At 49.8% G+C, this 25878-nt stretch overlaps 2 protein-coding genes across 7 annotated transcripts in view; both read left to right on the top strand.

Annotated features, from left to right (window-relative positions):
• Positions 1-2321: 2321 nt before the first annotated feature.
• The window catches only part of SPATS1 (spermatogenesis associated serine rich 1), a 36160-nt gene continuing 12603 nt past the window's right edge, over positions 2322-25878 (top strand). For 4 of the 6 annotated variants that reach the window (XM_089333883.1, XM_089333881.1, XM_089333882.1 and 1 more), the window contains exons 1-5: positions 2322-2656; positions 2892-3007; positions 11281-11416; positions 21280-21401; positions 25589-25750. In XM_089333883.1, the coding sequence (XP_089190009.1) occupies positions 2337-2656; positions 2892-3007; positions 11281-11416; positions 21280-21401; positions 25589-25750 (856 nt within the window). In that variant the 5' untranslated portion in view covers positions 2322-2336. Of the gene's footprint in view, positions 2657-2872; positions 3008-11280; positions 11417-21279; positions 21402-25588; positions 25751-25878 lie in introns of all 6 variants that reach the window. The other 2 variants (XM_008262989.5, XM_008262991.5) reach the window with 2 other exon arrangements.
• LOC108177428 (large ribosomal subunit protein eL39) lies at positions 17948-18194 on the top strand. Its single transcript, XM_051854673.3, has one exon. It carries the CDS (start codon positions 18024-18026, stop codon positions 18177-18179), a length of 156 nt encoding a protein of 51 aa, XP_051710633.3. The 5' UTR covers positions 17948-18023; the 3' UTR covers positions 18180-18194.

Below are 25878 nucleotides of genomic sequence, written 5' to 3'. Positions count from 1 at the left end.
GGCAGCTCTGCAGCCTCAGGGACCCCCTTAGGTGGCTCCGGTGTCCACCAAGCCTCAGGATTGCTGCCCGTCAGGCCCCAATGCAGCAGGCATCTCAGATTTAGATCACTGTAGCATCGGATGCCCACATGCTGTATCAGAGTGCTGGGTTCAAGTCCTGGCTCCTGAGCTTCCTGCTAATGAGTATGCACCCTGGGAGGCAGCCGGTGATGGCCTGAGCATGTAAGTCCCTGCCACCCACATGGGGGGCCCAGATTGAGCGCCAGGTCCTTGGCTCCAGCCTGGCCCAGCCATGACTGTTGTGGGCATTTGGAGCGTGAACCAGCAGGTGGGAGCTCTCTCACTATCTGTCTGTCTGTCTGTCTCTACCTTTCAAATAAAAACAAATACATGGAAATAAATAAAACTTGCCCAAGGGTGGAGAACAAAGCGGCTGGGAGGTTTAAGCAGCAGTGTAACAGCAGGGTGTGAGCCACAGGTCACACACTTGTGTTGCTGTCACTGGCCCAACAGCTAGATCTTGACATCTTGGCTGTGTGTATGTATGTGTGTGTGTGTGTAACTTGGTTTCTTTCCTCTCAGGAGAAGGCAAACAGGAGAGAGCGAGGCTCAGCTCAGTCATTTTAAATTATCCATCCATCTATCCATGCATCCATCCATCCATCTATACACCCATATATCCACTTGCCCACCCTCCTATCCACCCAACTATTCTCTCATTGAAACAAATGGTCACTGAGTGTCTCTATGTGCCAGGCACTTTGCTAGGTGCTTAGCCCAGAGCAGTGGACTAAGACAAAAATCACTGTCTTCCTATCATTGCCAGCATCCTGGGTGACGCCATTAATAGCTCTGCTGTTGCCCAGCAAACATTTCTGTGATAAAGCTATTATCTCTTCTATCACAGGAGAATTAAACAGACAAAATGCTTATGTTTTGAAAAACTCTAATCAGAGGGAAGTGCTCAGGATAAAATACCTTAAAAGCCCAATTGGATATATTGCTAGATTGTAATTACATTAACATATATGTGCATTGAAAATGGACAGAGGGGCTGGTGCTGTCACGCAGCGGATTAACGCCCTGGCATGAAGTGCCGGCATCCTATATGGGTGCCAGTTCTAGTCCCGGCTGCTCCTCTTCCAATCCAACTCTCTGCTATGGCCTGGGAAAGCAGTAGAAGATGGCCTGAGTCCTTGGGCCCCTGCACCTGTGTGGCGCTCCGGCTTCGGATTGACACAGCTCTGGCTGTTGCAGCCATCTGGGGAATGAACCAGTGGATGGAAGACCTCTCTCTCTCTGTCTCTACCTCTCTCTGTAACTCTGTCTTTCAAATGAATAAGATAAATCTTAAAAAAAAAAAAAAAAAAAAAAGAAAGAAAAGAAAAGAGAAAGGACAGAGAGGAAGTAGCCCTTATACTTAAGGAGTGTGGCATCTTATGTTCTCCAGGACAGCTGTAAGATCCCCCATCCCCCAGGCTCTTCATACAATGTGTTGATTCTCCTACTAGGAGGTGGGGCCTGGGTTCCCTCTCCCCGAAGTGGAGACTTGCAAGGCAGTACTGCTCCTGCCTGGTGTTTCTGGGATGCCCATAGGTAGGTGACCTGGCAAAGGCCCCAGCGGACAATCCACTTGAGTCATCAGACTTCGGCAGAAGCTCTATCCGCCACCTGATGCCACCACAGGAGAGACCCCGAGGGTGAACAGCCCAGCTTCACCTAGCCAGCCCTCAAAACCCAGAGATATGGTGATTGTTGTGGTTAAAAGCCACAGAATTTGAAGCGACTTGTTATTCAGCAGTAGCTACATACCTGGAACAGTGGTTGATCTCTGAATTGTGAGACTGCGGGTATTAGCAATAATTTTCAATGTTTCCCAAGATTTCTATGAGGACCACTTACTTTGTTATCTGCACATTTTTTTAAATCAAAAATAAAAGCACATTTTTTGGGTCACTTCATTAAAGGTGAAACTAAGTCTAAATATGAATTTAGGGGCTTAAGCTAGATTTGGAAACAAAAAGTTTTGTGTAAAAGACCTAATAGGATTGGAAAGAGTCATCAAAGTTGTGGTGGATTTGGAATGAGCAGACTCGGAAATGCAACCCAGCCTTCCCGGCGACCTTGAGCAGGCCCTTGCTCAAGGTCAGTTTCCTATTTTGAAAAACGCACCAGGCTGTGTTAGGAAGATAGCATCACCAGGGCGCCTGGCCCAGAAAAGGCACTCTGTAAGTGGCAGGTGAATCCTGTCCAATCCAGGCCAATTGTAAGGGCACCAGCCAGCTTTGTGGAGGCGCATTCCCAGCTCCTGGAGGGCTACCGTTCTAGCAATAAAAATGTCCTGGAAAAGCACCCTAACTCTTAAAAAAAAGAAAAACAACCGAGAACATTTAAGCGGCGATGGCTGGCCCTGGCAGGAGCCGCCTCTCTGGAGGCTCCATCCTGCACAGAGGGACCCGGAGCCTGGATGCCGCGGGAGAGGAGGACCCGGAAGCCCGGCCCGGCTGGGCGCGGGGCGGGCGCGGTGTCCCAGCAACCGCGGAACGCGTCTTAGCGATGGAAGCGCCCGGCGGCGGCGGCGGCGGCGGCGGCGGCGACCTCCTTCTCGCTCTCGCCGCTGGGCTTTCGGCTCCTCCGCCAGGCACCTGGCAGTTCGGTGCGTTGATCCGGGCACAGCCTGGGGCCTCCCTTGGGCAGGGGCTGGGCAGCCGCGGAGGTGCGAACGACCTGTGGGGGGAGGCCAGCCCTGACCTTGGCCTCTCTAGGGCGCGTGGGGTGCCGCGGTTTGTTGCGACTGGCTCCTTTCTCACAGGGCGCTTTTTTTTGTGTGTGTCTCGGTTGCTTCTAATGTTTCCCATCACCTCGTGCTTAGAGGATTCCATGTTCCCAAGGGGGCCGCACGCGGAGTCGCCACCTCCACAGCACGTCGAGAGCTATCTGCAGCACAGAGCTGGAGAAGGTTCCAGAGAAAGGGATGCCGGCATGGCCCAGGACCAGAGGAGTTACAGTTGAGTTCTTGGAGAGGCTGAGGGCTGGGTGTGCATCCGGCGGTCGTGGTATCCCAGGGCCCAGGGGCGTGGTGGGAAGCTTTCGGGCAGGCCAGTTTGGGGCACACGGAAAGGACTGTCTGGGGAGTGATTGACGTCTCCCTTACCCGGCCGGGACCTCGCTCGGAACAGCGCGGGAAGTCTGTTACGGACCAGGCAGGGAGCAGAGGCTGCCCTGTCCAGTGCTTGGTGCACGCCGGTGAGGCTGGGATTTGGCGTGAGGCTGGGATTTGGCGTGAGGCTGCGTTTCCACAGGCCCCTACCCTTTCTGTTTTTCCTCTGCTCGGACCTTAGCAGATTTGTGGCACTGTTTGTTGGATGGGCAGCTTGGGTGGAGATCAGGAACACTAAGGAAAGGCTGAAGTTGAGTACCGGCTGGTAGCTCTAAAACGGATGCTTTTTTAAAAAAATTGTTTTTAATTAATTTGGGAGGCAGAGGGCGTTCCAATCCACTGGTTCACTTCCCAAATACCTGCTGCAGTAGCTGGGACTGGGCAGGGGTTAGTGCTGGGAGCTGGGAACTCAACCCAGGTCTCCCATGTGGGTGTCGGGGACCAACCATGTGAGCCATCACGGCTGCCAGCCAGGGTGTGCAGCAGCAGGAAGCTGGGGTGAACAGCCAGGCATTAAACCCAAGGACGCTGATTTGGGTCCCCGGCTTCTTACCTGCTAGGTCCAGTGCTCCCCCGAAGTAATAGCTGGCTCCTCTGGCAGAGGAGGTGTCTGGGAGCACTTGGAGCAGAACAGTCTCCCAGAATGCCTTGGGCTGAGCATGTGCTCTGGGTGTGGCTTTCCTGTTCCAGCGTGCTGTGTGCTGCAGGAGGGGGCTGTAGAATGGGCCATCTTTGTCCCAAAGGACCTTAGCTTGCTCCCTGGTCTTCTATAACCCAGGGAGGCGGCCTTCGTCCTCACAGGGCGGAGAGGAGAGGCAGGTACAGTCATCGACACCCCGGGGCCAGGAGAGCTGCAGGAGGAAGAACCAGTAAGAGCTCCACATGGCTGAGAGGGCGAGGAGAACAGGGTTCCGGGATTCTAACTTCAGACTCCAGACTTTCTGCTGTTCCTACTCTGGTTTGGGGTCAAGAACGAAGCTGCTATTTATAGGGTAGACCAGGTAAGCTCCATGTTCCTGAGTTAGTGGTGCCAGCAGAGCGGGAGGCCCTGGGATTCACCAGATCGCATTAACCGAAGACTTCTGGTTTCCTTTTCTTTTGAAAGATATATTGATTTGAAAGGCAGAATGACAGAAAGAGCGATTTTCCATCTACTAGTTCACTCCCCAATGGCTGCAGCAGCTAGTGCTGGGCCAGGAGGAAGCCAGGAGCCCCATCCAGGTTTCCCAGGCTCATGCATATGGGCCATCATTCTCTGTTTCCCAGGTGCATTAGCAGGGAGCTAGATGGGAAATGGAACAGTCAGAATTGGAACCCATGATCTGACGTGGGATGCTGGCTTCTCAAGTCGGGGAGCTTAGCCCAGTGCTCCACGGCACCTGCCCCTCATTTTCTGCTCTGTTGGTGTGTCCACTCGGACCAGTTTAATATAGAGTCCCTGGGTCTTAGGAAGGAAGGGGCTGCACAAATTAGTTGACGATACATGCGTGTGTGTGTGTGTGTGTGTGTGTGTGTGTTTCTAGCAGGGAGAGCCACCCACTGCTGCTTTTTTTTTTTTTTTTTTGACAGGCAGAGTGGATAGTGAGAGAGAGAGAGAGACAGAGAGAGAAAGGTCTTCCTTTTGCCGTTGGTTCACCCTCCAATGGCTGACGCGGCTGGCGGGCTGCGGCCGGCACACTGTGCTGATCTGATGGCAGGAGCCAGGTGCTTCTCCTGGTCTCCCATGCGGGTGCAGGGCCCAAGCACTTGGGCCATTCTCCACTGCACTCCCGGGCCACAGCAGAGAGCTGTCCTGGAAGAGGGGCAACCGGGACAGAATCCGGTGCCCCGACCGGGACTAGAACCTGGTGTGCTGGCGCCGCAAGGCAGAGGATTAGCCTAGTGAGCCGCGGCGCCGGCCTCACTGCTTTTATTACTCCTCAAGGAGGGAAGCAGCTCTATAATGTGAAAAGGGCTACATACGCCAGTGCTCTAGAAACTTACGGTGCTTGTGGAGCAGATAAGCAGGGCTGGGAAACCAGGTGTTTGCTTGAAAAGGTCTCCCCAGTAAAGGAACATAACTTGATGTATTGTTCTCCCCGGTAGACTGAGCGTTTGTGAAAATCAGCCAAGATGAGAAGTGTGTGAGAGCACTGTGGTTATGTAAGGTGTTATTCCTGCCTGAAGAAATGGAAATCAGTATCTTGAATCCCACAGATGGTACCAAAGAACCAGACTTTTTCCTAAACTCTCATTCCCCCCAGATTCTTTTGTGGCCATCAGAACCTTCTCTTGAGATTTTTTTTTTTATTGCATCATTTTTTCTATTACCTAGTGTTTAGAGTCTTGTTAGTGTGTACTGGTTTATGGCTTACTTGGCATTTATCGCATTTGAGTGATGCTTTTCCTGAGGCACAGGGACCCTTTCTAGAAGGGTGCACCCCCTCAGCATCTCTGTTCCTCCTGACAGCCTTGGGAGCTGGACACAGAGTGGGGGAGCCTAGAAACCTGTGCACCCGGAGGCTTTTGACTTGCTTAGAGCAACACAATGCTCCTCTTTGTAATGGTAGCATCAGTATCAGAATGGAAGAGGCCAGGATCAGGTGTTTAGCCAGAGGTTAGGGTACCTGTCCCACAGCAAAGTGCCTCGGTTTGGGGCCTTGTGGTGCAGCAGGTGAAGCCGCCGCCTGCGAAGATGCTGACATCCCATATGGGCGCCGGTTCAAGTCCCGGCTGCTCCACTTCTTATCCAGCTCCCTGCTAATGTGCCTGGGAAAGCAGTGGAAGGTGGCCCTAGCTCTTGAGCTCCTGTACCCACGCTGGAGACCTGGATAAAGCATCTGGCTGCTGGCTTTGACCCGGCCCAGCCCTGACCATTATAACCATCTGGGGAGTGAACCAATGGATGGAGGATCTCTCTCTGTCTGTAAAATAAATCCTAAAAACAGGAAACAGCAAACAAAAAATAAAGTGCCTTGGTTTTATGCCTGGCTTCAGTTCCTGACTCCAACATTAGGCTCACCCAGACTCTGAGAGGCAGCAGTGAGACAATTTAAGAAATTGGTTTGTTCCCACAAGGAAGACCCAGGTTATGTTCCTGGGTTCCAATTTCTAGCCCTGGTTTTCAAAGACATTTGGGAAGTAAATCAGTAGGAGAGAGCTAATGCTATCTGTCTGCCTGCCTCTTTTTCTTTTTAAACTTTTTTATTTATTTGAAAGACTAAGTTATATAGAGAGGTAGACAGGGGGAGAGAGCGCGCACACATGAGAGAGAGAGAGAGAGAGATCTACCACCCGCTGGTTCACTCCCCAAATGACAGCAATGGCTAGAGCTGAACTGATCTGAAGCCAGGAGCCAGGAGCTTCTTCAGGTCTCCCATGTGAATGCAGGAGCCCAAGCACTTGGGCCATCCTCCACTGCCTTCTCAGGTGCATCAACAGGGAACTGGATCGGAAGTGGAGCAACTGAGACTCAAACCAGTGCCCATATGGGATGCTAGTGCTGCAGGCTGGGGCTTTAACCCGCTATGCCACAGTGCTGGCCCCTGTCTGCCTGCCTCTTTTGAATAAATTTTAGAAAAGAGAAAAGGAAATTTGTTGTTAGACTTAAATTTTATTTATTTGAAAGGCAGAGAGAGAGAGAGAGAGAGATCTTCCATCCACTGGTTTAATCCTCAAATGCCACAACTGCTGAGATTGGGCCAAGCCAAAACCAGGAGCTGGGAACTCAATCTGGATCTCTCACGTGTGTGTCAGGGACCCAGCGACTTGAGCCATCACCTAAGTGATGCATTAGCAGGAAACTAGAATAGGAGGCAGAATCCAAGAACCATGATAGGGGATATGCATCTCCCAGGTGATATCTTAACCACTGGACCCAACACCTGCTGTACTATTTAGATTCTTTTTTTGACAGGCAGAGTTAGACAGTGAGAGAGACAGAGAGAGAGACAGAGACAGAGAGAAAGGTCTTCCTTCTGTTGGTTCACCCCCCAAATGGCTGCTATGGCTGGCGTGCTGTGCCAATCTGAAGCCAAGAGCCAGGTGCTTCCTCCTGGTCTCCCATGTGGGTATAGGGCCCAAGCACTTGGGCCATCCTCCACTGCCTTCCTGGGCCACAGCAGAGAGCTGGACTGGAAGAGGAGCGACCGGGACAGAATCCGGCGCTCCAGCCGAACTAGAACCCAGGGTGCCGGTGCCACAGGTGGAGGATTAGCCAAGTGAGCCACGGCACCGGCCAACTATTCAGACATTTGAGTGTGAATAAGGCTCAAGGATGTCTTCATCAATTTATTTTGCTTATATTTTATATATGCACACAAGTGATTAAATCAGCATGTAAGGAAGGTTACAGGAATGTTTGTAGTGAGTTTAAAATAAACATTCTACTGCTAAAGCACTTGGTCATAGTTTAGTTGGCAGTCTCTGTCCTTTGTGCTACAAAAAAATGTTCCTGACACTGATGGATTCTTTTTTATCTTTGAAGATTTGTTTATTGACTTGAAAAGCAGAATTACAAGGCCGGCGCTGCAGCTCACTAGGCTAATCCTCCGCCTGCAGCGCCGGAACTCCAGATTCTAGTCCTGGTTGGGGCGTCGGATTCTGTCCCAGTTGCTCCTCTTCCTGTCCAGCTCTCTGCTGTGGCCCAAGTGCCTGGGCCCTGCATCCCATGGGAGACCAAGAGGAAGCACCTGGCTCCTGGCTTCGGATTGGCGCAGCACGCCGGCCATAGCAGCCATTTGGAGGGTGAACCAACAGAAGGAAGACCTTTCTCTCTGTCTCTCTCTCTCACTGTCTAACTCTGCCTGTCAAAAAATAAATAAAAATAAAGGCAGAATTACACAGAGAGAGATAGAGAGAGAGAAGGAGAGATTGGTCCACCAGTTCATTCTTCAAATGGCTGCAACTGCCAGGACTGGGCCAGATCGAAGCCAGGAGCACACAGCTTCTCCTGTATCTCCCACATGAGTGTGGGAGTGGGGGGGCCCAACCACTTGGACCATCTTCCTCTACTTTTCCAGATGCATTAACAGGGAGCCAGATCGGAAGTGGAGCATGCGGGACTCACACCAGCACCCATATGGGATGCTGGCCTCTCAGGCAGAGGCTGAACCTGCTGTGCCGCAGTGCTGGCCCCCAGTGGTGTCTTACGTTCAGTGGAATAGAGTATATGCACTTAGGGCTCCAGGTCTCTAATTACTGCTTTAGCCGAGTCCCGCAGGTTTGATGTATAGTTCATTGGTTAGTAAGCACCTCAAGATTTCCATTGTGATTTCTTCTTTTACCTGAATTATTTAGTGGTTTGACTTCCCACGCTTGTGGATGGGTTTTGGCTGTCGTTTGATGGTCTTGCGCTGTGATCTGAGTCACGCTTGTGGGTACTTGTTTTGTGGCTGAGTATTTGGGTGGCCGCTCCTTCGGCTGCTGGGGACCCATCCTCTCCTCCTCACAGCTCTGCTGCCCTCATGCCCTCTGCTGGCCTTGGCTCCGTCCCAGCTACTCACGCCGCAAGGCCCTGTCTGTGCCTGGGGCTGCTGCACGTCCAGGGAATATTCCAGAGCGGCACTTCTCACACGCGGCTCGCCCCAAGGGCCACCTGAGCTTTTTCCTAAACACACTGATCTCCAGACGGCCGATCTGCCCAGAGCCCTAGAGTGCGTGTGTTAGGTGAGTGCACCAAGGGGATTCCGATGGCAACTTTGGGAAATTCGGCGCGGCTTCGGCACGTGGGATTGGTTAGAACGCAGGACAGTGGTGGAGTTGGACGTGAAGAAGAGGAAAAGCACAGCCAAGGCCACGAGCTGCTGGGGGAGGGGACATTTCTAAGAGGCAGGTTCCTAGGCCTCTCTAGGAAGGGTTCTAATTCCATTGGTCTGTGATGGAGCCCAGGCATCTGCATTTGTAACTGACCTCCTAAGCATTGCCAATGCAGCCAGTTCTAATGCCATACTCCCCGATGGAGGGGGTAGGAGGAAGGAAGTAGCTCGTTTTTTTTTTTTTTTTTTTTTTTTTTAAGATTTATTTATTTATTTGAAAGAGTTACACAGAGAGGATTGGCAGAGAGGTGGGGGGGGGTCTTCCATCCTTCCATCCTCTGGTTCACTCTTCAATTGGCCAGAGCTGCGCCGATCCAAAGCCAGGAGCCAGGAGCTTCCTCCAGGTCTCCCACGTGGGTGCAGGGGCCGAAGGACTTAGGCCATCTTCTACTGCTTTTCCAGGCCACAGCAGAGAGCTGGATTGGAAGAAGAGAAGCTGGGACTCGAACTGGTGCCCGTATGGGATGCTGGCGCTTCAGGTGGTGGCTTTACCCATTACGCCACAGCGCCAGCCCCCTTAGCTGTTTTTTTTTTTTTTTTTTTTTTTTGATAGGCAGAGTGGACAGTGAGAGAGAGAGACAGAGAGAAAGGTCTTCCTTTGCCGTTGGTTCACCCTCCAATGGCCGCCGCGGCTGGCGCGCTGCGGCCGGCGCACCGCGCTGATCTGATGGCAGGAGCCAGGAGCCAGGTGCTTTTCCTGGTCTCCCATGGGGTGCAGGGCCCAAGCACCTGGGCCATCCTCCACTGCACTCCCTGGCCACAGCAGAGGGCTGGCCTGGAAGAGGGGCAACCGGGACAGAGTCCGGCGCCCCGACTGGGACTAGAACCCGGTGTGCCGGCGCCGCTAGGCGGAGGATTAGCCTAGTGAGCCGCGGCGCCGTGGTTTTTAAACTGTCTAGAATCACAGGGGAGATCCTCTTAAGAATGAAGGGTTGTGGATGGTGATGGAACATGAGAAGAGTGGAAAAGAGAGGATTCACCTGATACTCAACTCATGGAGGAAATGAATGGAAAGATGACCCGCATGGCAGTCCTGCTGGTGGAGCATGGGAATTTGCCAAGGTTTGTAAAATACATGGTTTATATCGTATGCTCAGGAAGCCTGGTACTGCGCAGGTGGAATTTCGGTCAGTCTAAAAGTACACTCAAGCGTCAGGGAACTCTGACTGACTTCTTATCATTTTCTTGTAACCGTTGGGTTAACATTGTGCGTATGGAGCTTCCGTGATCTACGAAGTTATGCCTGAAGAAACCCAATATCCTTTTGTGATTGGCAAAGGCACACAGCTATGTAACGTTATGAGAGAACAGACTGACTCACGGAGTGGTGACTGAATAGAAGAGTGGGTGCGGATGGTGGTTCCGTCTCTCCATCTGACCGTCTCTGGCTTTGGGGACTCCCTTACTTGTGGCTGTGGTTGGGGAGTTACACTTCTTTATCAGTTCATTCGCTCAAACGCTTATTGAGCATCTACTTTGTGCCAGGCGCTGTCCTGGATGCTACTGAGATGAGTAAGACACAGTCTGGTGGGGAAGCGTGTTCATCAATGAACAATGACGCTGCAGTGGGAGGGGGCCCTGGGGCATTTCTGATCTCCTGCTGTATTGGGAGTCGTTCTGCGAATGAATCCCTGGGCAGATTGCACTGGCAAGCTTGGTTTGATGTGCAACGTTATTGAACTTGATTCAGATCTCTCTTCCGCTTTGGTCAGAGCGGGTGAGCTGTGTGTAGGGGTAAACAGTCTAGCACAGTGCTTGGGAGTTTTGGACTTTGTTCTGTGAACTGTGATCGAATCTAGGCCTAAAAGTTTATTTGCTGTGTGATCATAGGCAAGCTGCTTACCTCTCTGACCTCTGTTTCCTTAGCTGTGAAATAGAGGAGGTAATACTTATAAATTGTCACTGGGGTTAAATTGGGTAATGTGTGTGAGGTGTTAACATTAATCTCCAGTACACGGTAAGTGCTTGCAGATTTTTTTTTTAAAGATTTATTTATTTGAAAGGCAGCATTACAGAGAGAAAGAGAGAAATCTTCCATCTGCTGGTTCATTCCCCATGTGGCAGAGGGCTGGGCCAGGCGGAAGCCAGGAGGCTCATCCAGGTCTCCCACATGGATGGCAGGGGCCCAAGTACTGGGGCCATCTTCCACTGCTTTTCCCAGGCTGTTATTGGCAGGGAGCTGGATTGGAAGTGGGACATCTGGGACACAAAGCAGTGCCCGTGTGGGATGCCACCGTCTCAGGCGGTGGCTTTACCTGCTGTGCCACAGGGCTGGCCCAGATATTTCCAACAATGCAAGTAAATGGCGCTATTTGTGTGTTGCAGGTGCTAACCATGGTGATTTCCTGGAGTCCAAGGCTGGCTGTGCCAGTACAGCCCTCTCTGTCCGGAGGGCCAACTCCTCATCTTCTGTTGGAACAGGTGCAGGTGTCAGCATCCACAGAGTGTGTGCTCAGCTAGAGTAAGTAAGAGGCTGGTGAAGAGCTGTCACTGTGGGGGAAGTTCTGTCCGAGAAGCCAGTAGTCTGACGGGGGCATGAGCCGCTTGGCAAGAGCATGGATTCTGGAACTAGACTGTCAGGTTCGAATCCCAGCTCTGCCACATGGTATGTGCATGAACTTGGGCAAATTACTTCACCTCCTGGCCCTCAGTTTTCCTCTCCATAAAATGGGCATAAAATTTCATAGGATTGTTGTAAGTATTGCATGAGTTGATAGATGTAAGGTGACTGAAAGACTCCCAGCATATGATAAGTGCTTAGTACTTACACAAAGTGCTTCTGTTAGGAAGTTCAAAAGTGAGTGAAGCTAAACTGTAAATATTTTGAATACATAGGCACATATGTAGGTGTAAAACTTAAATAAAAGCAAGGGAATGAACAATTATTCTGAGAGTTGCAGTCAGGATGGCGGCCACCTCTCGGCACAGGGACACACAGGGTTGGGGGGGCGGTCAGTGCTTTGTTTGTTGACCTGGACATTGGCTTTGCCATTATTTGTAAAACTTTATTTACATAGTTTTCTTTTTTAAAAAACATTTATTTATTTTATTTGAAAGTCAGAGTTACACAGAGAGAAGGAGAGGTAGAGAAAGAGAGAGAGAGAGAGAGAGAGAGAGAGGTCTTCCATCTACTGGTTCACTACCCAGTTGGCTACAACAGCCAAAGCTACACTGATCTGAAGCCAGAATCCAAGCCCCTCTTCTGGGTCTCCCACACAGGTGCAGGGGCCCCAGGACTTGGGCGATTTTCCATTGCTTTCCCAGGCCATAGCAGAGAGATGGATCAGAAGTGGAACAGCTGGGACATGAACCAGCGTCCATATGAGATGCTGGCACTGGAGGTGGCAGCTCTACCCACTAGGCCACAGTGCCGGTCCCTATATAGTTTTTTGTTTATGTTTCTTCTAAAGTAAAAAGTTCAGAAAAATCTTTTCTCACACTTGCTTGTTATAATAAAAGTAATTTCCGTTTATTATAGAAAAGTTACAAATATAAAAATAGTATTAAAACCACCCACACTAATTTCACATCTTAGAGAATAAATTTGGTATTTGTTTTTTCCTTATCCATAGATACATAAATTTATTTTAAACGTTAAGAGCATATTATACTACTGTTTCATAAAATCTGCTTTCTAAAAAGATGTGTGAAGGATTTTACTCTTTCAAAGCAGTTTTAGGTTCACAGCAAGAGTAAAGAGGAAGGCTCAGCGAGTTTCCGTATACCTCACTGTCCCCTTGCGTGCATAGCCACGGCCGATATCAATGTCCCCAGAGAGAGATGCACTTGTTCCAGCTGGTGAAGCTCACTGCCACAGCCGTCCGCAGCGTCCGTGGGGTTCACTCTCGGCGCTGTGCCTTCTGTGCACTTGGATGAACGCGCAGCGACATGTGTCCCTCACTGCAGTTTCGCTCAGAGAGCCTCACGGCTCGGCACACCTGCCATGCCCTGCTGCTTCACTCCCCGCTCCTGCATCCCGAAACCCCCGCCCTTGCAACCAATGACGTTTTTATTCCTTAAAGTGTCTTTCTTTTCCCTGATCTTTTATTTTATTTTTAAAAAAGATTTTATTTATTTATTTGAGAGGTAGAGTTACAGACAGTGAGAGGGAGAGACAGAGAGAAAGGTCTTCCGACCATTAGTTCATTCCCCAAATGGCCACAGCTGTGCTAATCCCAAGCCAGGAGCCAGGAGATTCTTCTCAGTCTCCTGCATGGGTGCAGGGGCTCAAGGACTTGGGCCATCTTCTACTGCTTTCCCAGGCCATAGCAGAGAGCAAGATTGGAAGAGGAGCAGCTGGGTCTCGAACGACACCCATATGGGATGCCGGCACCGCAGGCGGAGGATTAATCCACTGTGCGACAGCTCCGGCCCCTCCCCTGATCTTTTTTTTTTTTTTTTTTTTTTTTTGACAGGCAGAGTGGACAGTGAGAGAGAGAGACAGAGAGAAAGGTCTTCCTTTGCCGTTGGTTCACCCTCCAATGGCCGCCGCGGCCGGCGCAACTGCGGCCGGCGCACCACGCTGATCCGATGGCAGGAGCCAGGAGCCAGGTGCTTTTCCTGGTCTCCCATGGGGTGCAGGGCCCAAGCACCTGGGCCATCCTCCACTGCACTCCCGGGCCACAGCAGAGAGCTGGCCTGGAAGAGGGGCAACCGGGACAGAATCCGGCGCCCCGACCGGGACTAGAACCCGGTGTGCCGGCACCGCTAGGCGGAGGATTAGCCTAGTGAGCCGCGGCGCTGGCCTCCCCTGATCTTTTAAATGTCTCCATGTTTCCTCCTTCTCCAGAATGCTGTATGATTGGACTCACAGAGCATATAGCCTTTTTCAGATCGGTGTCTTTCGCTTAGTAGATGCATTGAAGGCTCCGCTGTGTCTGTTCCCGGCTTGTCAGCACATCCTTTTCAAGTGTTAAATAGTATTCCCTTGTCTGGGTGTACCAAGGCTTAATCATTCATTCACCTGCTGAAGGACATCTTGCAAAGCCTGCATTTCCACTGAACAACACACAGAGAGAACTTTCTCATATCCTGGAGTGTTTTTCAAGAGCACGTTTTTTGCAAATTACTTGCTGGAGATGAATAGGCAGCAGTCCAGCCCGCACCCTATGGACTCAGAGTCTGCTCTTACAATCGATGATCTGATGAGCGAACCTGTACGCGTCTTTTGCCCGTCTCTGGTTTTATCATGAACATAAGTTCCTAGAAGTGGAATCAGTGTGTCAAAGGGAGGAGAAGTCACTCAAGTGATTCTTTCTGTAATAAAATCCACTCCAAGTGGACTTGTCGGCCCCTCCCACTAGATATGAAACAGGCGGGCATACATTTCACTATCTGCCACTTCGGTTCCTCTGCAATGGGTAGAATTTGCCACGGCAGCAGTGGGTCCCTGTGCTGGGAGGGGGAGAAAGCTCGGATGGTAGGCTTATGTGCTGTGGAATGGGGGGCTGGGGGACCAGCGCTGATTCCACATCCATAACTCCCCCATAAATAACTCTTTTTCATCTGTCGTGAGGCCTGGGATAAAGAGGACTTCATTTAAAGTATGTACCCCCAGGTCTGAAACGCCAGGCTGGACATAGTCCCAAGCCTCAGACTGATATATTCAACCGCATCTGGATGTCCCAACAGGCTCCTCCAACTCCCCACGCCTTGACTGAATGGATCACCCCTCCCCCAAACCAGATTCTCCTCCTGGGTCCCCTGTCTCAATCGATAGTCTCTGTTTGTGCAGTTGCAAGGGACAGAGAGACCCAGGGGTCAGCTCAGCTCCGTGCATCCTTCCACTGGCATCAAGTCCTGAAGTGTGAGTCCATCTCTCTACTCCATCTGTATTGCCACCGACTCACTGCTGGTCCTGCCAAGCTCTTGTCTGGACCAGCACAAGACCTTCTGCATTAGTTACCTGTTGATGTAACACATCACCCAAAATTTAGTCTGAAAAAAGGAACATTGATTGCATCTTCTGTGGGTCAGGAGGTGGGATATGACTTAGTTGTATGCCCCTGGCTCAAGGTGTCTCTCACAGGATTGTCCTCAAGGTGTTGGCCAGGGCTCACCTGAAGGCTCCACTCGGGCAAGGATCACTTCGCGGCTCACTCACACAGTTGGTGGCAACAGCTAGTTCCTTGCAGGCTGTTGGGACTGAAGCCTTCAGTTCCTCGCTGGAGGTTGTCCAGAAGCTTCTTTAATTCTTTGCCTCTCGAAAAGGCAACGCCCACCATGGTAGCAGGTGAGCCAGAGTGTACGCAGGACAAAGCTAGTGTACCCAGTCTACGGAGTGAAAGCCCCTTGTCACTTCTGCTGGGTTCTGTCTGTTAGAAGTGAGGCAGGAGATCTGGCCTGTACTCAAAGGGAGGAGATTTCAAACAGGAGTAAATACTGAGAGGTAAGATCGTTGGCAGGGAAGGATTGCCTACCGCACACTCCTAAATAGACACCCTACCTTATGTCATTGATATTATATTATATATATTATATTTTATTTATGTATTTGAGAGGCAATGTTACAGAGAGGGAAGGAGAGACAGAGATCTTCCATCTACTGGTTCACTCCCTAAATGTCTGCAATGGCTGGAGTTAGGCCTGGCAGAAGCCAGGAGCCAGGAGCTTCTTCTGGGTCTCCCATGTGGGTGCAGGGGTCCAAGCACTTGGGCCATCTTCCACTGCCCTCCCAGGCACATTGACAGGGAGCTGGATTGGAAGTGGAGCAGTCGAAGCTCCAATCGGCACCCATATGGGATTCTGGCACCAATCCCTATGTTATACTCTTTTTTTAAAAAAGATTTATTTTATTTATTTGAAAGTCAGAGTTACAGAGAGGCAGAGGCAGAGGCAGAGAAAGAGAGAGAGAGGTCTTCCATCCACTGGTTCACTCCCCAGATGGCTTCAATGGCCAAGCTGTGCCAATCCAAAGCCAGGAGCCAGGAGCTTCCTCCAGGTCTCCCACAAAGCTGCAGGGGCCCAAGGACTTGGGCCGTCTTCTACTGATTTCCCAGCCATAGAAGAGAGCTGGATGGGAAGTGGAGCAGCCAGGACTAGAACCAGTGCCCATATGGGTTGCTGGCACTTCGGGCAGTGGCTTTACCTGCTATACCACAACGCCAGCCCCCCTATGTTATACTCTTAAAGTCCATTTCTCGTGCAGTTTCCAGAGTTTATGAAGACAGAAACCTGCCCAAATGTGAGCATGCCATGTCCTTGCCTACCATTAATAAGTGATACCCAATTAAAATGTGATAAAGGAGCATCTGTTCCCCCACCCCCCACCCCCAGACTGCAAATCCTCGATCTTCCATCTCTTGTCCAGCCTCATGTCCAGCACTGCCACCCCCGCATGGACTTTCTTCATTGCCTGCCGTTTCTCCCCTCCTTTGTTGTCCCCGAGGCCTTTTGCTGTGTCTACAGATCCTTCCCGGTGGCTTTGCCCATGCCACCCTCTGTTTTCAAGGAGCTATTCTGCTGTCCCTCTCTGCCCAGTCTTAACGAGGGTTTCCCAGTGGGACCTGCCATCTTATGTGACTTGTTTCTCGTCGGATGGATTTAAGCGGACACATGGCCCAAGCTGGTGTGGCAAGAGCCCTTCCCTGAGCTTTTTCACGCTGGAGGTGGGGCCGGAGCTTGGCTGGAGGGCCGTGAGAATCTGCATCTGAGGTTGGCAGACCCCTTCCTGCCTACGTGGAGACACTGGTCTGTAGCTGGCAAAAGCGATGCCAAGATTTCAAGACAAGCAGACACCAGTGTGGGCAAGCGACAGTTATGGAGATGCTGAGCTCCAGGTCCAGCTGTCTCCAACTATACCTTTGTCACGGAAACTGGTTCCTCCCCATCATTCCTTAAACTTCCATGGTTTGAGCTGGGTTTCTGTCACTTCGGGCCCAGAATATTGACTGCCCCATGTAGTGAATTCATACCCGCTTTTGAGACGCAGTTCAGGTATGCATCTATAAAATCTTTCCAAGCATCTGCTCCGCTGCTGCCAGCCTACCTGGGTTAGATATGCTTTCTGGATGCTCCTTTAATTCCCCAGAAGGGTCTCTCGCTGCATTTGCCCGCTCTCCCACACTCATCTGTGTTCGTATCCACACCCTCTTCCCCTAGACCTGAACTCCTTTGAGAGCAGGAACTGTGTGGAGTCATCTTTGGATTCCCGAACATCTAGAATAGTGCCAGCCACAAAATGAACATGTGAGTTCAGTAAACAAAGTAGGTCGATACTTCGAAAGTTCTTTTGGAAAGTTTTCTGTATCCTTGCAGTGTTTTCTACACAGTTTGTTCAACAAAACCTTTTGTCCTCGTGTTTAGGTGAGATGACTTTCACCCCAATGTCAGGACTGTCTTATAAGCTGAGTTGGCAGTTGGGGGGAGCACGAAGTTTCCGAGCTCGGCTTCTCCATGACTTTTAGGTCATACAGTCTTGAGTTAGGAGATCTCGGCCTCCGATCCAGCTCTGACCATGTCTAGGTTTGTTTTTTATCCAAAGAAGTTAATTATGACAGTCCATTTTCTTTTTTTAATTAAAAAATTTAAAATTTATTTATTTTCATTTTATTTGAAAGGCAGAGAGACGAAGAGAAAGAAAGAGATAGAGATCTTCCATCTGCTGCTTCATTGCTCAGATGCCTACAACAGCCTGGGCTGGGCCGGGCCAAGGCCAGGAGCCTGGAATTCAATCTGGGTTCTCCCATGTGGGTGACAGGGCCCTAAGTCCCTGAACCTTCACATCCTGCCTCCCAGGGTGTGCATAAGCAGGAAGCTAGAATCTGAAGCAGCATACAGACTTGACCCCAGGCATTCTGATATGGATGTGGGCGTCCTAAGTGATGTCTTTGCTACTGTGGCAAACGCCCATGCCAGCCCATTGCCTTCTTAAATGGGAATGATTGCATCAGTCCCACCCACACTGCTGGACTATGAGTAGGGGGCAGACTGGACAAGCAACGAGGAGTTGCTTTAAAACTATTCAAGGATGAACAGTGATGCAACAGGATGAAAACAAAAGAAGATCCAAAGACTAGCTTTCTCCTTTCCTCCGCCATCGTGGTGGGTGTCCCTGATTCTTCCTCGCCATGTCTTCTCACAAGACCTTCAGAATCAAGAGGTTCCTGGCCAAAAAACAAAAACAAAACCGCCCCTTTCCGCAGTGGATTCGGATGAAAACTGGTAATAAAATCAGGTATAACTCCAAGAGGAGACATTGGAGAAGAACCAAACTGGGTCTATAAGGAATTGCACTTGAATGGTGTGCTCATTTCTTCTGTCTCAATGTCACAATGTCACTATCACCACATCAAGTTGAAGATGTCACCATCATCTGGACAGCTGGACATGTTTGATTAGGACTGTGACCAGTGGGCTGGTTCAGTACTAAATATGTGAGCCCTTTTGGAAAAAAAAAAAAAAAAAAAAAAAGAAGATCCAAAGACTAGATAGAAGAGAAGTCCACTTGGAAGCTTTGTCTCTCTGTGGCTAAGCCACTTAGACCAGAAGTGAATGCTTCTTCTGCCGACACTACGGCAGTTTGTGGTGGGCCTTTTCCAGCTGCCAGCAAGTTCAGTGCTAAATATAATGCTCCATTACTGCCATCATTTCAGTTTAGGTTTGCTTTTGATTGTTTCTTCCTCTGCTCCGTGTATGTAATGGTTTTTTTTAAAGTTGCATTTAATGGTTTTATTGAACATGTATCAGTTTTGGTAACAGACTTATTTTTTTATAAGATTTATTTATTTATTTGAAAGTCAGAGTTACACAGAGAGGAGAGGCAGAGAGAGAGTCTTCCATCCAATGATTCACTCCCCAATTGGCTGCAATGGCTGGAGCTGTGCTGATCCAAAGCCAGGAGCCAGGAGTTTCTTCCGGGTCTCCCACACAGGTCCAGGGGCCCAAGCACTTGGGCCATCTTCTACCGCTTTCCCAGGCCATAGCAGAGAGCTGGATCAGAAGAGGAGCAGCCAGGACTAGAACCGGCGCCCATTTGAGATGCTGGCACTTCAGGCCAGGGCGTTAACCCGCTGTGCCACAGTGCCAGACCCGGTAACAGACTTATTGAAACATAATTCATATACTGTATAAATTAGAGTGCTCCAGAGAGAGCTGATAAGATGCATATAAATGGGATATGTATGATAGAGGATTTGTGTGCTAGGGGAGTTGGCTCCCCGAGTCCTGGGGGCTGAGAAGTCCCATGACAGACTGCCTGTCAGCTGGAGACCCTGGGGTGCTGCCAGTTTGGTGCCAGCCAAGACCCAAGGTCTCAGCGGCACTGAGTGGTGGTGGTGGCACTCTGAGTCCCAGGCCAAAGTCCTGGGAACGTGGGGTGGGGTGGGAGGGGACGGGGGCACAAAGGCCAGGAGAGCCTGGGGTTCTGGTGTCCAAGGGACAGAGGAAAAATGTGTCCAGTTCCAGTTCGGTTCTGGCCCCAGCCAATGGGATGGTGCCTGCCCAGGCTGAGGGAGGATCCGCCCCACTTTGTCCACCAACTCTCATTCCAGTCTCCTCTGGAAACACCCTCCCTGACACGCCGAAAAGCCCCTTAATCCAGTCAAGCTGACACCCCAAATCACCTGTCACACCGTGCAATTCACCCATGTCAAGTGTATAACTCAATAGTTTGTAGTAGGTTCACAGAGTCGTGCAGCTCTTTGTGCAACCAATTTCAGAACACTCTCACCACCTGTTAGCATTCTGCCACACTGTCTGCCTCACCCCCAGCCCTAGACAATGGTCACTCCACTTTCTGTCTCTGCAGAGTTACATTTCACATAAATAGAATATTAGCATGTGGTCTTTGGTGTCTGGCTTCTTTCACTTATCATAATGCATTCAAGGTTCTTCCGTGTTGTAACATATATCATCATATAACATTCCCTCCTAAACAATATGTGAAGTAGCATCTGCCATTTCATGTGTTATTAAGTATACAATTAAGTACCATTAATTCCACATAGAATATTTTTTAAAGATTTATTTATTTTTATTTTTAATTGAAAGCCAGAGTTACACAGAGAGATAAGGAGAGGTGTTGTGAGGGAGGTCTTCCATCCACTGATTCACTCCCCAGTTGGCTGCAATGGCCGGAGCTGTGCCGATCTGAAGCCAGGAGCCAGAAGTCAGGAGCCAGGAGCTTCCTTTAGGTCTCCCACATGGGTGCAGGGGCCCAAGCACTTGGGCCATCTTCTACTGCTTTCCCAGGCCATAGCAGAGAGCTGGATCAGAAGTGGAGCAGCTGGGACTCAAACCACCACCCACATGGGATGCCAGCGCTGCAGGTGGCGGCTTTACCCGCTATGCCACAGCGCTGACCCCCACATATAATCTTGTGCAACTGTGGCTGCTATCTGTTTTGAAACATTTTCACACTCCAAACAGAAACTCTGTACCCATTAGGCAATAACTCATCCTTCTTCCCTCTTCCCAGTTCCCATAAGTTCTACTTTGCTCCCTGTCGGTATGAATTTACCTGTTCTAGATATGTCACATAAGTGCAATCACACAACATCTGTCCTGTGGCTGGCTTCTTTCCTCCATGCAGTAGCATTGTCAGAACTTCATTCCTTTTGATGGCTGGATATTCTTCCATTGTATGTATAGACCACACTTTGTTTCTTCATGCATCTGCTGGTAGACACTTGAGCTGTTTCCACTTTGGGGCTATTATGAATAATGCTGCTATGAACATTCACGCGCAAGTCTCTGTTTGAGTCTCTGTTTTCAATTCTCTGGAGATATACAGGGGAATGGAAGTGCTAGGTCATGAGCTTTGTTGAGCTTTTTGAGGAACTACCTCATTCTTCTTCAGCATGCATCTTTTAAGTGTATTTCAGTCCCCTCAAGTGTGAACAAAGAAACAGTACACTCATGGACTTTTAAAAACAGATTTACTTATTTATTTGAAAGGAAGAGTTAGAGAGAGAGAGGAGGAGACAGAGAGGGAGCGAGCACTTCTATCCATTGGTTCATTCTCCAAATGGCCACAATGGCCAGAGCTGGGCCAAGCCAAAGCCAGAAGCCAGGAGCTTCTTTTGGGTCACCCACATCGGTGGCAGGGTCCCAGGTACTTGAGTCATCTTTTGCTGTTTTCCCCAGGCCGTTAGCAAGGAACTGGATCGGAAGTGGAGCAACTGGGACTTGAACCAGCACCTGTATAGGATGCTGGCATCGCAGGTGGCAGCTTTCCCTGCTGCACCATGACACTGACCCCACTTGTTAGAGAGGAGCAGGCGCAGTTCTCGGAGAAGAGGGTGATTCTAGGGTGAGATCTGTAAGGCCAGGCTCTAGCTGCTTGCTTACTCACATGGAGACAACGACCCTCTGCTTTCTTTCCAGCATTGTGGCAAATTTGGATCAGACATCCTCCTCCTCGCATTCGGATCACTCTGAAATGTCTCCGACTGAGGGCCAAAAGGAGAACCATCCCGAGGAGTTCAGCCTGCTCAAGTTGCAGACAAGTGAGTAACCCGGAGCCCCTGCTCACGGGCCTCTGCCCAGGGCCTTCCCAGAAGTCTGCCACACTGCTGGCCACAGTCTTAAAGTCCCACAAGTGCCAGGCACGGGACATGTTTCCTTTCTAATTCTTGCAGCAGCTCTGCTGGGAGCAATGGTTAGGCATTTCTCCAAAAGGAGGTGCCTTTATGTAAACCTCATAGGGGCATTGAACAAAACACAGTCACACATCTATCAACAATGAGAGTGTGCTCCAAGAAATGTGGCCGTAAGCAATCTCATTGTCACCATCACAGAGTGTGCTTATATCAGCTAAGACGGCAACAGCATCACTAATCTTATGGGGCCACTGTCGTGTATGTGGTCCCTTGTTGACTGGAATATTGTGATGGGGTATGTGACCGCACGAGTGTGAAAATCACATGGGCATCTACAGAGAGTGTAAAAACCCTGTCTCCAATAGTCCCCAGTATCCTTCACTCTGCCCAGGAGTGTGAAGAGTTGATACACATTTTCCCAGAATTTTGAAATGCACTTGTGTGTTTTCAGAAATACATATGTAGTCATACATTTGGCCAGTTGATGGGCCACATAGGTGATTATAATGCAGGGGAGGGGAACCTTTTTTATGGCAAGTGCCATTTGGATATTTATTTTTTTAAAGAATTATTTTATTTATTTGAAAGACAGAGTTACGGAGAGAAGTAGAGCCAGAGAGAGAGAGAGGTCTTCCATTCCACTGGTTCACGCCCCAAATGGCCACAATGGCCAGAGCTGAGCTGATCTGAAGCCAGGAGCCAGGAGCTTCCCAGGTTCCATCAGAAGTATATAATGATTGGGGTTGGTGCGGTGGCATAGCGGGTAAAGAGAGATCCAGAGAGCTGGATCAGAAGAGGAGCAGATGGGACTTGAACCGGTGCCCATATGGGATGCCAATGCTGCAGGCTGGGGCTTCAACCCACTGCACCACAGTGCCGGCCCCGCCATTTGGATATTTATAGTATTATTCATGGGCTATATACAATCATCAACTCAAAAATTAGCCTGCTACAGACTCGTTGAATTTCCAGTTCCATCTGCGGTTGATTTGGCAGAGCCAGACCCCATGATTGAGCCTTATATGGCCGGTGGGCCAGATGTTCCTCCCCCCTGATGGAGCTGCAAAAGTCCTACTGCCAAGTGAGCTGGGAGCCATTGTGACGCAGGGCAGTGCATGTTACTTGTGAATTTGTGTGATGGTGCACTGCTGGCCATGTCAAAGTACAGCACACATGACCTTGCACTGTAATGGGTACTTGATAATAAAGACTGTGTTGCTAGTTTGTGCTTTTATTATACCATTTATACTGCTTTTTTTTTTTTAAAAAAGTATTTATTTGAAAGCGCAGTTAGAGAGAGAGAGAGACAGAGAGAGAGATCGTTCATCCAAATGGCCATAACAGCTAGGGCTGGGCCAGGCCAAAGCCACGAATCTGAAATTCCATCCAGGTCTCCCACATGGATGCAGGGTGCCAAGCACTTATACATCTTTTGTTGCTTTCCCAGGTGCATTAGCAGGGAGCTAGTTCAGAAGTGGAGTAGCTGGGACTTGGACCAGCGCCCATATGGAATGCTGGCGTCACAGGCAGTGGCCCAACCCACTATGCCACCATGTCAGTCCCTTTCTTCATTGTTTAGAGCATATTCCTACTTAAACGAAAAGACAGTTTATTGTAAAACAGTCTGCCACGTTACACCGGCAGCAGCCTCAGCCATCTCATGTTTATATCAGGAGGCTGTGTCCACGGGGCAGGTGTTTTGTGAAGCCAGCATCCCCATGTTGGAGCACCCAATTTGAGTCCCGGCTGTTCCACTTCCAGCTCTTTACTGATGCACCTGGGAGGGTAGCAGATGATGATGGCCCATGTGGTTGGGCCCCTGCCACCCACCTGGGAGACCTGGAAGGAGTTCCAGGCTCCTGGCTTTGGCCTGGTCCAACCCTGGCTGTTGCAGGCATTTGGGGAGTGAAGCAGTAGATGGGAACTCTGTCTCTGTCTCTGTCTCTGTCTCTGTCTCTGTCTCTTTCTCTTTCTCTTTCTCTTTCTCTTTCTCTTTCTCTGGGTGTGTGTGCATTCTGCCTTTCAAATAAATGTCTTTAAAACAAAAATGAGGCCACATCAGTGATTCTGTAGTTTCTAGGTTTGTGTAAGTCACTCTGGGGTGTTCACATAATAATGAAATGGCCTAATGAAGACTTTCTCAGAATGGATCCCTATTGTCAAGTGGTGTGTGGCTCTATTTATACTTACATATACACATATATGTATGCATATTACATATATCTGTTACATATATATGTATAACAATGTGTATGTATGTAATAGATCACTTTCTTATATATATGTTCACTTTCTGTGGTCTAATTGCCTAATATAAATCTACCTATTTTCCAGAGAGGGAAATTGAGGTTTGGAGAGATTTAATCACTCAGGAAGTTGAAAGATGAGATTGAAACAAAAAGTTGCCTACCTTTAACATCTGTGTTCTTTCTTGGCCCCTCCAGAGCCCAGGTTTTTTTTTTTTTTTCTTCAAGCAAGCCTAGAGCTGCTAGAGATCTTTTCTTGTTTAAAATCACCATTAGCAAAGTGGGCGCTTGGCCTAGGGGTCACCACACCCGTGGCCCGAATTGGAGGGTCAGGGTGCAATTCTAGGCTCTAGCTCCTGACTCCGGCCTCCTGCCAATGCAGACCCTGAGAGGACACGTGATGGCTTAAGTGGTCGGGTTGCTGCCACCATGAGGGAGACCCAGCTTGAGTTCCCAGCTCCTGGTTTCAGTCTTGACTCAACCCCTGCTCTTTTGGGTACTTGGGGAGTGGACCAGTAGATAGGAATGATCTCATTCTCTTTTTCTGCCTCTCAAATATACACCTTTTTTTTTTTTTTTTTTTTTTTTTTTTTTTTTTTTTTTTTTTTTTTTTACAAAATAAAACCATCCTTAGCAATTATACACGGGGCCAGAGCTGTGGCATAGTGGGTAAAGCCATCACCTGCAGTGCGAGCATCCCATATGGGTGCTGATTGGAGTCCTGGCTGCTCCACTTCCAATATGGTTCTCTGCTATGGCCTGGGAAAGCAGTAGAAGATGGCCCAAGTCCTTGGGCCCCTGTACCTGCGTGGGAGACACGGAAGAAGCTCCTGGCTCCTGGCTTCAGGTCGGCACAGCTTCAGCCGTTGCAGCCAATTGGAGAGTGAACCAGTGGATGGAAGACCATTCTCTCTCTCTCTCTCTCTCTCTTCTTTCTCTAACTCTTTCAAGTAAATAAATAAACCTTTTTTTTTTTTTTTAAAAGCAGTTATACAATGAAAGCATTGAATGATGAGACAGAGGCACCGAGAGGTCCGGGAACTAGCCCGGGGTCTCACAGCCTTGGGGTACACTTGACCTTGTCACCTGTGCACGGTTCCCATGTCACTGTGGTGCATGCCTGTGCCGTTGTCACCGCCAGCGCCATGTTCCATCCAGGTAGGCTGCCAAGGTTGGCCTAGCCACTCCCTGGTCAAGGGCTGTTCTGTTTTCTCTACACAGTTCTCACAAGGAAGGTTGCATCATAGGTGCTTGTGAGGTTGTCTCTCAGCTTCCTAATACATAACTTCTTCTTTTTAGGATTTTATTTATTTATTTGGGAGGCAGTGGTACAGACAGAGAGGGGGAGAAAGAGAGAAAGAAAGGTCTTCCATTTCTGGTTCACTCCCCAAGTGGCTGCAATGGCCAGAGCTGAGCTGATCCGAAGCCAGGAGCCAGGAGCCAGGAGCTTCATCCAGGTCTCCCACATGGGTGCAGGGCCCACGGGCCATCCTCTACTGCTTTCTCAGGCCATTAGCAGGGAGCTGAATCAGAAGTGGAGCAGCCAGGACTCGAACCAGTGCCCAAATGGAATGCTGGCACCACAGGCAGAGGCTTAACCATAGTGCCAGCCTGCATACATTACTTCTAAACGTAAAATTGTTGTTATTTTTGAAGGAGAGGGTAAAATGGAAACAAACAAAAACACAGGGTCTCAGGTAGCTTCCCTCTCACTTTTGTGGAACCATGGAATCACACACATTGATAGAGGCATATGGCCGATAATACCTGGGGGTTCACAGCTCCGTGTCATCGTTGCGTTACGAGGCTGGAGGTGGTGTTCATGGAAGGGTTTCTGATGTCTTGCAGAGGATGGGCAGCGACCAGAGTGGACGTTTTACCCCAGGTTTAGCAGCAACATCCACACGTACCACGTGGGAAAGCAGTGCTTGTTCAACGGGGTCTTCCTTGGCAACCGGAGGTCGCTATCAGAGAGGACGGTGGACACGTGCCTCGGGAGAAAGAAATACGGTACAGCTTCCCCCTCGGGCCTCGCCTGTGCGCTGCCCGCTTCTGCAGCCCTGTGGGGTCACCGTGCCTCCCTAGTGCAGTCGGGAAGATAGGAGAGTGAAGGGGACGCTTGGCAGCCTACACGTTTG

Source organism: Oryctolagus cuniculus, chromosome 5 (assembly GCF_051225735.1).
Source record: "Oryctolagus cuniculus isolate XC-2025 breed Fujian yellow rabbit chromosome 5, ASM5122573v1, whole genome shotgun sequence".
NCBI classification, from domain to species: domain Eukaryota; kingdom Metazoa; phylum Chordata; class Mammalia; order Lagomorpha; family Leporidae; genus Oryctolagus; species Oryctolagus cuniculus.
Note: the sequence above shows the minus strand (reverse complement) of the source record. Positions and strands in the feature narration are given on the sequence as shown.

Bases quoted from the DNA above. Each gene is read 5' to 3' on its own strand.
- LOC108177428 (XM_051854673.3), top strand. From the start codon at position 18,024: ATGTCTTCTCACAAGACCTTCAGAATCAAGAGGTTCCTGGCCAAAAAA.